General features: G+C 32.5%; 1 protein-coding gene across 4 annotated transcripts in view; it reads right to left on the bottom strand.

Annotated features, from left to right (window-relative positions):
• Window positions 1-242: 242 nt before the first annotated feature.
• Window positions 243-13,698, bottom strand: part of LOC146992999 (xibalbin-1-like) — a 277,189-nt gene continuing 263,733 nt past the window's right edge. For 3 of the 4 annotated variants that reach the window (XM_085808927.1, XM_085808925.1, XM_085808926.1), the window contains 3 exons: window positions 13,491-13,611; window positions 5,951-6,005; window positions 243-3,513 (listed from right to left, as the gene is read on the bottom strand). In XM_085808927.1, coding sequence (XP_085665053.1) covers window positions 3,375-3,513; window positions 5,951-6,005; window positions 13,491-13,581 — 285 coding nt within the window. In that variant the 5' untranslated portion in view covers window positions 13,582-13,611 and the 3' untranslated portion in view covers window positions 243-3,374. The remainder of the gene's footprint in view (window positions 3,514-5,950; window positions 6,006-13,490; window positions 13,612-13,698) is intronic. The other variant, XM_085808928.1, reaches the window with a different exon arrangement.

The raw sequence follows: 13,698 nt of genomic DNA, 5'->3' as shown, positions 1-13,698 counted from the left end.
AAGAAATTGGGAAAAGCATGTATTGTGCTGTAAATATATTATATAGGGGCACCAAAATCTTTTAAAAGTGCTTAGGGTCTATAAGAGTCTTAACCCGTCCCTGTCCCAGTGCTATTGCATTATTGTTTACTCTTAATTTCGAACATCGGCATATGTCGATGCTTGTTAGTTGAAACAAACAAATAAGTATATCTCTGCTTTTGGATGAAATGTAATGTGAAATAATATCAGAGTCAATAGGATCAAGGGCCAAAGTGCAAACGTTTATTGGAAACTATTTTATTTTCACAACATCATATTTCACGGTACGTCATTCCACAACACTTACTTAGCACAAACAGTTTCACAATATATAAGTACATAATTATTTTGCTTCCTGAAAATCAAACAATACTTAATTAAATGTTATAGTTATTTAGTCAAAAAGAGGTGATAGTGAATTAAGACGGCCGTATCGGCTCTAAAATATTGGAGACCTTTCCCGTACTGTCTCATAAAAACATTATTTAATTTCATGATAACGCCATTACTTAACTAAATGAATTAACAAAAAAAAAGGGGGGGGGAATCATATTGATAAATTTAAGAGAAACCACACAAAATATAAAGGAAGGCAGTTTATCAATTGTATTTACTATACGTATTTGGTCAGAAGAAATGAGGCATAGATGACAACGTATTCGGTCTATTTTTACTTTATACGGACACCCAAACTTTCTGATTTCAGTCGTCGGCTGTCGACAAGTCCAACGCACTTAAATCTGACCTCTTGATCAGATGCTATTGGCTTGCTTGAATCACAGCAGAATTGTTTAAGTTAGATATCTTCAAATTAATATCGGTTTATAATTAATTGTTACTGTTATTATTCCTTTACTCTCAGAAAAAAAAAAAAAAAAAGAGCAAGATTTGTTTTATACCTTTTCTCAAGCAAATCTAAAAAAAAAAAAAAAAAAAAAAAAAAAAAAAAAAATATATATATATATATATATATATATAAATAAAATAAAATAAAAATAAAAATAAAAAAAGTAATGTCGCTCACCAGCAAACTGAAGAAAAAAAATGTGCTAATCTTTTTAGAGAATCTATTTTTATTAGGAAAATCTATGAAAGAATAAGGTGCGTTTCTCATATGTCCTGGTTTAGACAAGGCCATCATCTCTGGCAAGTAATAAACAAAACGTGACATGGAAATTTTCAGAGTAGATTTTGAATCCTTCCACACTTTTCTTAAAATGCTATGATTGTTCAATATTTCAAATATCTTCTCTGATATATATTCACTTTTAGTCCTTTATGAATAGTTACAGTTGTCACTGTGCTGTTTTAGAGAGATCTCGCTTTTTCAAATAAGCTTTCATATAACTGCACGGTTATCTGATTTATTAAAGATATTCTCGAGATTCAGAAAGTGTAAATAAACTAAACGATTTAGTTTAATATCATAAATTTTAAATTTTTCGTAAAAAGCGACATTGATGTCTGCTGTTGACTTCCACGAAATAATAATAAGAAAGAATAGTTTTTGTAATGCATTTTATGCTTTGTGAAGAATTTATTTGATGTAACGAATAATTCAATAAAAAACGACTGGATTTTTCCTCTCTTTTCTTTCCCCACTCATCATTGCTACATGTCCAGGTAAGCAACATTGGAAAGATCGCAACACTGGCATGGCGTATTTTTCGAGAACATTTGATTGGTAACGGAAAAGAATAATACACATTTGAAGCCGTAGATGGCGCCACAATTAAATTGCTGTGAGATAGCTTAGGTTTTTCAGGAAGCAAATTCTTTTTCCCAACCGGGATAATTCGTTCAGTAAGAACTCCATTATGCAATCTTAAACTATATTATATTTAGAGAGAAAATACATTAAAAAATTATAGTGTATCCTATTCAAGTATCTTATTCAACATATGAAAATAATATAAAACGCAGATGTTTAATGCAATATTATAAAATTATACATAGTAAAATTATATTTTTATCTATTTTACACTATCAGTCACAAGAACAGAACATTAAACTATAACACAAGAGAGTTGCATATAATAAATAATAAAAAGGATTTTGTCATTTGTTAGATGAAACAAGAATTATTCAGAAGAGCTTAATGCGTGATAAATAGTAACGACGGAGAATAGTAACAACTGAAGTTGTATTTACATATTATCCATTCAGTAACTTAGTCCGTAAAAATCAGCATACTATAGTACAATGAAAAAATATAACAAGCTCAAATTAAGATAACTTAATATAAAAATTAATAACGCCAGTTAGTATTCAAAAATTGTAAAAGAAGTTTATTTTGTAAAGTCTCAGTGCTTTTACAGGTTTCTTTTTCTTTAAAAATAGCGAAATAAAATAAAAAACGGGCAGAATTATTACTTATAATAAAAATATGAAAATGAAAAAATGCTTATACTTCAAATTTGTAAATTTGTTTATTACAAAATAGGCATTAACATGCCTTTATCATTTGCATACGAATCTAAGGTGCCAAATGGTTATACTTATTTTGGTTGATCATAATGAAGTTCTTCAATTGTTTCACCAATATATCAAACATCATATAGTCTTGACAGTTAAGGAGAAGGGAGAAAAGAATAGGTTAGCATTTGCTTTAATAAGCGAAATGTTCAGAAAACTAGACATTTTGACTGGTTTACCTTAATTTTTCGTTATATGCAATATGACGTCAATAAAGCGCCATTTCAGAATTGATAACATGCATTCGTATTTACTGTTAAAAATATATCACATATATCTATGACAACTTAAGAATTCGTTTTGAAATAATTTTAAAATTACTGTTAGAGAAATCTCAAAGCTAATTTTCATGATCAAATTACTTCTTTCAAATTTCTTTTTTTTTTTTCGCAATCAGATTTTTGCTGCTTCGTGTTTGTCAGAATGTGTCTTTTAAACGGGAGTGTTATTTTAAATCTTCATAAGGCAAAGAAAATTTTCTTTCAAAGATAATAAACATAAATGCGGGTAATTGGGGTTACTTAACGTTGTTTTAAAAGACAGATATTTTGCAATTTGATGTCAGTTTCATGGAAGTGCTACAATATAAACGTCAATGGAGATATTATAATTTAAGGATTGTGGAGGTATTGAAAATTTAAGATCAAATTAAGAAGAATGTTTTAGAAAGATACATTATGTAGAAGCTTGCAAAATAACAGCTAAACTATAGGAAATTCATCTTTTTTTTTTTTTTTTTTTCCCAGTCTAAGATATATTTGTGAATTACACCTTTCTGCTCCCTTCTCCTGATAATGGAAGTGGGATAGGGTCAAGTACACAGCATACGTAAATATCCGTTGACATCTTTCAGAGTGAGATCCGATCCATGTATTTTCTTATTTCCCCCATTTTTGGAAGAGTCCCATTCTTTGGCATCGACAGTTGGTGCCCCACAGATTGCATCTGCAGGATGAGTTGTAGCAGCAGTCACTAGGGCGGTGGTCACAGCTCCCGTTACGTTTGATGCAACTTCTCCTTAAAGAAAGAACCAAGTCTGAATGGATAAAGAGGATACAAAAATGTCTTATATTACTAATAAACAAAGAATAAATGCGGAAAGTAAAATTGGGAGGGGGAAGTATAAAGTGGATTTCAGTATGGTGAACACAAACAAAGCACATGGAGACAGCAAATTGATACAACGGTTTTAGGGTTCCTGGGAGTTCTGGGATTTGTACGAAATACATTAAAATGCTTCAGCACAAAGTACAGTAAAACGCTTAAGTACTGTAACTGAAATAATGCAGAAAAATGGTATTGCATTAAGGAGTCCAAAAGAAAGTATTTAATTTTAAAAGCAATTTAAACAAGTAAAGTCTCGTCCATTTATGGGTTTGACTCTAACTAAAGCCTCCTGTTCACAGAGAATGATATCAAGATCTCTTAGGTGGAAAATTGCAGCAAAATCAAAATGATGCTGTTTTTTCGATCTCAAGAGATTGTATCTCATGAATGCATTTTATAAATACGGGAGGCAAATAAGAAACACTGCTGTTAAGTTTGGATGCTTTTGATGAAAACAGATCTTTACTAAAAAGAAATATAACCTGACAAAAACGAAATGGTAATTCCGGTAATTCCATCAACGCACCTGTTGTTGTGCCACAACATTTGACACAACTTTTGCGAAGCATCTAATTCTGCAACATCAACAGCAAAATCATTCTCTGAGTCAGCGATTCCTTTATTCAGCGATTCCTTTTATTTAGTGATTCCTTTTATTACCCCAAAAGCAAGCACCATTTGAATATGTCGGATGTTCAGTCCAACCTCTTGAAATAAACTTTCACGAAAACCACTCAAATAAAGAAATGAAAATCCAGTCCTGATAACTTTTGATCACACAAAGCTAGTTAAAATTTAAAAGAGCTTATTTTAGTCATTTTAAATGTTACAGATGAGAAATTTTTAGAATAGAAGTATTTTTCAGAATTTCACTTAAATTATTCCGATGGTTAACATAAAATAACACGCCGAACAAGTATTAATTTAGAGTCAAACAACAAAAATCAGCAAAATATTTGCAAATTTTCACAGGATTAGTTTCGATGGTTTTACGAACCACCATTGCGCTTTGGCAGCTGAGGATGGTGGTTTGGTAAAACCATCGAAACTAAGCCTGTGAAAATTTGAAAATATAACGCTGATTTTATTGTTTGACTTCTAAATTAGTATTCTGATGGTATTCTGCCCTTCTGCTTTCCTCAAGACAGAGAGTTGAATTATTAGAATTAATCTTGGCTGTTTCTTCTTTATACTTAAAACATATCACCTCTGTGATATGATAGACAAATCAAGCCTTAAGTAAAGTAAAATTTAGAGAACTAATGGATAACAGAATTCCTGCAGAGTGTCTGCTGAAGTCAATTGCAAAAATTTGAGTAATTTAATACTGTTCTTGGTCTTTGTTACTGAAGTTTGTAAATAAGCTGAAAAGCCTTTCAAGATCATCAAAAATTAAGTATTATTACCAAACCTTTTGAGTTGTAAAAAAATGCCGTACTAGCAGTTAAACCTGAGCAACTGTTACTGATGTTGCGAAAATTATATTTTGAAAAGCACGTTTAGTTGTTTCTAGCAACATACCATGCTCCAATTCTGCTAAAGAACTAATGTAATCATCTCCAAAATATGTATCTTATGCCCTGACTTTATTTGGAAACAATTTAAAAAAATCGCTTTTAATTCTAAAAAATGATTAAATTAAATATTAGAATAGTATACTTCAATTCTATTATGAAAAGCTGTAATTTTCTTAGACAATGAAATGTGCATTGTTCGCATTGCCTTGATAAGAGGTCGAAGTAAATAAAAGTCATATAAAATTGCTAAATGCAATTATTTTTAATTTTTATCAAAAGTAAGAAAATAAAAAGTTTTGAAAATAAATGATAAAACGTATTTTATACATCTCAAATAATTTTATATAACTCATTTAAAATGTTTGGGTTGACAAAGAGAGAAAGTCTTGATGTACAGGGCCCTACTTTTATCATTTCTTTCATAAACTCCAAATTTCCAAAGTTATACTTGCATTTCATTGCTAAACACATGCAACAAAAGTCGTAACATAATTGAAATCGCGCTTAAAAATAAAAAGGTACGAAAATTAATACCAGCAAAATAGAGAAATGTTATTCAAAACTGCAAAGATAAAAGAAAAATAAGTTTGTAAACACATTAAAGAAAAAAAAAATGTTATATATATGTGTGGATATATATTTTTATTTATTTATTTATTTATTTGTATTTTTTCAATAACTGATTTGACTTCGTATAACTATAAGCAGTTTGGAAGACAAAAATAAAGTAACATATAGAGGAGAATTTTGAAACTAAAAAATATTATTTTTATTTCATGATAAAGCGGAATTCTTAAAGAAAAGAAACTTTTATAGCTTAAAATGCATACTTTCGAGCGTAGTAAAGCAAACGCGGGAGTTCTGGATAATCTTTTCTTCTGTTATCTGTAAAGAAAAATACAATTAAAAACAAGTTTTTATTTCATTCTTTTATATTAGACTTACATATTAGTCTTATTATACTCTTATTATACTATATTTCCTTATTCTTATTATATTATTATACTCTTATTATATTATATGACTTTATTCTAATTATATTACTATATATTTTATTCTTTTATATTCTTTTATATATTATTTATATTCTTTTATATTAATTTTTTTCAAGAAATTCAGCATTAATGAAATTACTTTAAAACTTAACCATACCGAATTCGCAAGAACGGTATACATATGTATACAGAATATATAAACAATTCTGTGAAATGGTTTCAGATATCAGTAAATGACAAAAGAATGTAGTTCCAGCATAAAGTTGGGATAGCAGTAGCGCAAAAGATCAACCGCCTTCAACTACAGATCTTTCATTCACTTATATGCGATATATTGAAATAAAATTATTCATTGACAAATATCGCCATTGAAAAAACATTCATTGATTCGTCAATATATTCACTGACAAAATGACTTAAGAAATCGTCTAAATTTAAAGTTTTCTCAACAATGATAAAGCAAAATTAAAAGGCAAATTCAATGAAGCTGTGCGCATATTTGCTTTCCATATATAAACTTTTCATTTTGTTTACAGTATGATATGATATGATATGAAATGATAACAATTAATGATAAAAAACAAATGAAATAATCGTTATATTGAAGAAAGTGTGAAAGTTTATTTGTCAAACGTTAGCTTTTACAAAATAACCCATTTCTTCAATTAAAATTTGTTTGTAAAGAAACAAGACGGTAATCCAACCCAGATTACGCAACATATAATATTGACGTTTAATGTTACAATCGTGTAAAAACTCACCACATTTCTCAGTTTCCTCTGTATAAATGCTGTGAAATCCTGAAAAACGTTCACCATCTCGTATTGTTTTCAAGCAAAAATGTTCTAACCTATCACCATATTTCCGAAATTCAGTTTTATCAACTTCGCCTTCGTTTCCTTTCAAACGCATCTTTGTTCCTTAAAAATTAAGAAGCCCCAGAACCGAAAGCCATATTTAAAATAAAGTCTTTAACGAACACTGTATGTTCCGTTGATCAGTATTTGCTGAGGATTTAAGAGAGCATGTTACTGGAAAAGCTGCATGCAACTCAATACTTTTATTCTAGTTTAAACTAACTGGTTACTACTGATCTTCAAGGAAGCTCATTATACAAAAATTCCTACTAGAAAATCTACTCTTTCTAGCTGATAACTGTCCTTCTCGCGGTGCCCGTATCCAACGACAAATTTCCGGAACCGACCGCTGGCGGTAGGAGACCCGGGGTTTTGATCTAAGGCTGCGAGTACCGAAGGGAGGTGGTTCGCCACGTCTCTCTCAGTTCAGCATCAGCCTCCTCGTGGCGCCCGCTGGAAACTATGCCGGCAAAGGCTAGATATAGGCTGGCTGGCATAGGCTAATGATGCTGGATAACTAACTCTGTGGTCCGACTGGGCGGATTTGCCGAAACCGACCATTTGTGGGAGGAGATCCGGGGTTCTTCCAGATCACTGGGTAGACTTGTGTCTAGACAGCTTCGGCCTACAGAGCAAATAATCTGTCTTCACATAGATTAGAACCATCGCTTATTCGGTGGTAGGTTCAGGTTTGGCAGGGACCGTACTGGTACTGCCTTGTCCGTGTCTTTGGCGGTGGGGACGTTACATGGATGATGGTTACGGCCGTCTGGGAGGGATTGGCTCCTCTTGGTCGGTGTGGAGGGACCTGTGATCTTAGCTGAAATTATAAAACTGTCCGAGTATTAAATTTAGTACTGCGAGAGGGAGTGGTGACCCCTCTCGTGGGAACTGTATCTGAGTTGTTATTATTCGGAGTTGAGATCGGCCCTGTGGATCGTTGCGGTCGCCCGTCGGTCTCTTCTCCGATGAATTCTGATGTCGAGGGATGTTTTGTTTCTCTGCAGCGTCCTGGAGGGGTGGCGTCCTCCCAGTTAGGTCTTGAAGTCTCAGTTTTTCCAAACCGTGAAAGGGAGGTCTTGAGCCTTCTAGAGCATGGTCTGAGTTTCTGGTTCAGTGTTTTCAAATGTATAAAAACCTGATAAGCAGATACAATGGCATTCCATTGTTTCGCGATTGGAAAATCTTTTGAAACTTTACAATTACATTTTCAGAAATATTAATCTTTTCGTAATCTTTATCGCTTAGCTTCTGATTTATGCAATCTTATATACATTCTTTACATTTATCAGAAAGCTAACGCAGTCCCAGGAAACTTTTGCTTTCCACGTGAAAGGTCATACTCAAAATTATCAGCTGAAGATTTGGTGAAAAAAAAATTTAAAAATTCGGAATTAATAATCTTTCCTGCCATTTTGGAAGAATTTTTTGCATACTTTTTCCTGTGCAAGATCTTGTGAAATAAGTGGTGAGCCTGTCCAGACAGAAACTGTGAAGGTAAATGTTTCAAATCCTGGCATGGGAACAGTTGATTTTTCACATTCTGCTTCGAAAAACTCAAGATTCTCTTAGAGTTCTCCTGAAAGTCTAAATAAATTAAATGTTATCAATGAACTTCACTTAATACTTTCCTCATTATCAGCATCGTAAAAATTAAACAATGAACAGTAAAATGGATTTAATGAAGATTTATATGTAAAATCGGCAAACAACACTCGCCCACTTATTTAAAACTGAATAGTCATCATTGTATTAAGACAATTACACTAGGCTAGTTCATTTTTCATATTAAGGGAAAAATACAAATAATGATTATATTCAAAGGCCAGAATTTAGATTTAGGTTATTTTCATAGTTTATTCATATGTAACTAAACTATGAAGGATGTGGGAATATTAAGAGCACTGAAGTATTACATAAGAAAGACAAAACGTGTGTGCAATAAGATTTTAACTTATTAATAGTTAAATATAAATCAATAAAACTGTGAAAAGAATTTCGTAAATTAAAGTGATAATTTATGCTTTTATTTGAAGACATTAATGCTCCGCTGCTTTTCGCCCAATTTTATAACTTTGATGCGAACTATGTGGCTATAAAGAGAGTAATTATGTAGAGGCATTAGGATTTTTTTTTGAAGTAGGAGAAGTGAAAAATGTGCAGTCCCCTCGCCATCACTCGAACCTGGACATCTCGAATACGCGTCGAGTATGCTTCTAATTGCATCACGAAAGCATGCGAAAAGGAGGGAGAATTCTTCCGATCACCTTATATACTCCCCCTTTTAAAGGGAGATCGGGGATTAGAGTACCCAATAGCCAAATCCTGGTGGGACGAATCATCGTCCACCACCTTTTAGTTCGGGCGCCACTGTATAATCATCAGGTTATTTTTTGAAGCAAGCGGCATGTAAAATGTAAAATGCCCTCCCTGGGGCTCGAATCTGGACCTCTCAAATGTACGTCGGGTTTGCTTCTAATTACACCACGTAGATATGCGGAAAGAAGGGAGAAAATACCTTATAGTTATATCTCACGCTATAATTTTACGCAGCTTACTTTTGATTCAAATTTAACGTACTTATGATCTCTAGAGTCCTTATCTTTATGTCTTTTTATTCCTTGCTTCATATAGAAGCTAATTACGTCGATTTGCAACAACATAAGCCTTTTCTAGAATTTTTTAAAAAATTGATTGACAGACAGTGATTACCCGAACATGGTTTCTGGTTGAAAGATATTTTAATAACGTTTGTAAAAAGACTTCCGTAGTATGCTCTATAGAAATGTTAGCGAACTTAATAAAATTTTGAAAAGTCAGAAATGTGAAGTCGGTCAACAAACATTCCAACTCTTTTAGAAAGACTACTACTCTGTGTGACAGGCACACAAAATGCTTTTAAATCCGTATGGAATGATTGCAAACGCGAGAAATAAAAAACAGCGTATCAGCAGTTTGGGCAGTTGAGAAAGAGTTTCTATTAGAAAAATACGCTGCTCTAAAAACCTTCTATTTGCAATTGTAAACTACGAATTTTAAAAGTCAAAAGCGAACGAGAACTAGAGTCAGCGTTTACTTAAAGGAAAAAGCTTTTCTTCACGTAAGGAGACAGTCAAATGTATCAGAATAAAATTAAATCCACTGCAAACGTCAACCTCTTCAAAGTGCTTATGTGTTTTAATCGACAGAATTCAGCTAGTCGGATGCCGCTGCTCACCTCAAAAGATTGTCAAAGAAAGAAATTTCTTAAGACGAATTAAGAGGATTACATTTCAGGTAATCGATTTACTGAAAAAGAACTTCAAATCTTTGTACTTACTTAGGCTTCGTAATCGGAGGATGTTCTAGTAAATATTTTTTCGTGAAGAAGACCATGAATAAATAAAGCAGAACTTTTTGTTTTGTGTTTTCTTCCATATTTATTATTTATTACTGTACTTGTTTCTGATTACGTAGCAATAAATTGAAAACTGTCAGATTTGTTGAAACCAAAGGTTACTTTCTGATAAATTTTTATTTTATTTATTAATTTTTTCTGCAGATTATTGCAAACTGCTTTGCTTAAAGCTAAAGATAGAGTCACAAAATCTCAGAAAATAGAATTTTTATGAATAAATTTCAGTTTTAAAAAAGTCAAAAATAATTGTCTGAATTCGTTGTTAGACAATTATGTTATGTTCGAAGCCATATTTTATGTTTTTGGCCCATATCGTCTTAGAAAATAAAATTCTGTACTATTTGATAATTTTTGATGTATTTTATTCTTATAAAGTTGTTTACAAATTGTAAATGCTGCACTACATATGGTGTTGCTGTTTTCATGAAAGACATAAACACACTTATCCTCCTCGAGCATATTAATACATATGTCTATCACTTATTGCTACCTTAGACAAAATGACTGCAGCAAATTGTTTGAATCAACTCTTAACTTGAGGTAAATCGCAAATTTTGATGCCAGAAAATTTTGAATCAAAGCGAAACTCAGTTTTGTATATTACGTCATACGAACGATTTATGTAGAATGAATACAGCACAACACCATGCACTGCGATATATTTTTTTTAACAGTTTAAAGAAATGCACTGAATTCTACTCTAGTTGTCATTAATTTTCTAAATTATTTCTATTTGTAGACAAAAGGCAATCTAACGCCTTTTACTATAATAAACTTTTAGCGCACTAAAGTTTAATAAACTTTTTTAGCACGTTTGATATGTTCCAATGGGAAAGTATCTACAGTCTCTAAATGCTGATAAATTGAAATTGGAATTAATTCTAAGCAATTAAATGATAGACGACATGAATGTTTCGCAGTTTACCTCAAGTATAACTGAAACACTAATCGGTATCATCGAGGAAGTGTGTCACAAAGTCAATCATTTTCTGGATTGTCTTTTATTCATTTTTCTGCTGTATTTAAGTACCCACAAATCTGATATGACCAGTGAAACGAAGGTTGTCAATTTCCTCAGTTTTTGTTTACTTCATATGCTAGGAACAAATGAGAGTTCTCATCTTTCATGCCTACCAAAATCTTATCCAAGTTATGTTCAGGGTGTCCAGCAAAGGAGTCCTTGATATGAAAACAAAAATCTCGAAAACAAAGATCGATGGAGTAATATAACAAGCGGTATATTTACTGTGAAAGTTGTAAGATGGTTACGCAGAAGTTTCCAAATAATAGTTACAAAAGCTGCAAACATCAGAATCTTCATCGTGATTTACTACGATTTCATAGTTACCTTGTGATGAATGCACGATTCGAACAACTTTTATTTAATTTGACACTCAAGATTCGTACCTTGTAGATATAGGAACTTTATTTCGCCTCACCTGCGAAGAGTTTTACGCTTGCATTCTTAAAACTACTGAGAGCGACTAAGGCCACAATTTCTAGACTTACGGTTAAAGCTATGCTGTATTACCCAAGGTACCAACATGTTCAAAGATTAAGGATCGGATCCACGACCCATTTGCTACTCTGTCTGGCTGGATTTACATTTTGAATTGCTTTACGTGAAGCGCCCGTTGATGCAACTACTTTTGACAGCCGGAACACGTCGTGCGTAACGCACGATAATATCGGTGATCAGTGAGAGCTGGAGAGTTGGAGGATCCACAATCCATCTCCTAACTTGTCTTCCGGACCCACACAGCAAAATTCAGCTACCTGAAGCGCTTTCTGAAGCCCACTATAGTACGATACCGGGAACAAAACATGCAAAAGCATGTTAATCTCGGCGAAACAATGGAACTTGGAATTTGGGATCCACGATCCACAATCGTAACAGCGATCAATTCCACCCTTGAAAAGTGAGAGGAAGTTAGCGCATGGAAAGAAGAGGTTTTTAAATCACGTATTCCATTGAACAACGTGTGTTTCTGGTACTGGAATACTGGAGGTTAGATCACAGTCTTACGGCAACAATGCATAGTTTTCAAAGACCATTGAATGTTCCCAAGGATGCGATGTGAAAAACCATTCACCAGCTCTTTGTTAAGTGTCCAACGGACAGGCAGCGTGGCCGATGATCTGGTAGGGAGTTTTGGTCGCAGGCAAACTGAAATTACTTCTGAAAATGTCACAACTGTTCCTCGAATTATTCAGCAAAAATCCAAGGAAATCCCTCCGGAGAATTGGAACAGAGACTGGTTTGAAGCGTTTCCCAGTACGCAGAAAATACTAAGAAACAACCTAGACATATTTCCATTCAAAATCCAAAGTCATCAGGCGCCAGCATATAGCGTCATCTTTTTGCAGCTTATGTAGCTTTTACTTGGAAACTTATTGTTATAAACTTGTATAACAGTCTTATAGCTTTCACAATAAATATATCGCTTGTTTTATTCCTCTATCGATCTTTCTTTTCGTGATTTTTAATTTTGAAATCATTGACTCTTTTTAGCTGTACACCCTGTATCTTTTATGCAAATACTTTACTGTTGTATCCATATTTAATATATGAAATAAGAAAACATGAAAAAATATTCCATGAACATCAATGATTGTCTTATATTGCTTTTATTTATACCATTGTTATTCCTAAATTGATTTTCCATGCTTAAGTATTTAGTTAAGTAGTAGTGAATAAATAGCATTATTAGAAATACATTTTGGAAGATTTTAATTTAACTCTAAAGCGAATAGTTTTGTAAATTAAGGTAATAGATTAAGCCGTAAGAGTATTTACTGTTGTTTAACATTCATTTAACACTTCAGTAATCTAAGCTAAGGAGAAACATTTTTAAACAACCGGGTCCCCTTTACTTTCAGATTTTAATATTAAATAATAAATATTCAAAAATTTAAAATAATTTTATTTAGTAAATGTGATATTAAAACACTGTAGCTGCATAAAATAAATAATCAAATATAATTTAAAAACGAACACTCTGCACGAGTCATAGTTTAAAATATCAGACGTAAACTCATTTCTTAAACCTAGGAAACCAAATAAAAGATTACGTCTATTTATGTAAGCATTTAAATGATGAAATAACAGAAAAATACTTGCCGACGTCTGAAGAAGGCATGAAGGATGAGGTGAGAAGGGCTTGAGCCAAAAGAGTGAAGCCAATAAAGAGAACCAAAATCCAGCGGTTCATGTTTAGATAGATGGTTTATTCACGATCAAGCTGAAAATAAGAAAAATGTAATCATTTTTCAATGAAACAAAGTAGCAGACAAAATATAAATATGATCAATAAAGGTAAGTCTGTAGA

This window comes from Stegodyphus dumicola, chromosome X2, assembly GCF_044657685.1.
Source record: "Stegodyphus dumicola isolate Sdum_Otavi_A_Nest chromosome X2, ASM4465768v1".
In the NCBI taxonomy this organism is placed as follows: Eukaryota; Metazoa; Arthropoda; class Arachnida; order Araneae; family Eresidae; genus Stegodyphus; species Stegodyphus dumicola.
Note: the sequence above shows the minus strand (reverse complement) of the source record. Positions and strands in the feature narration are given on the sequence as shown.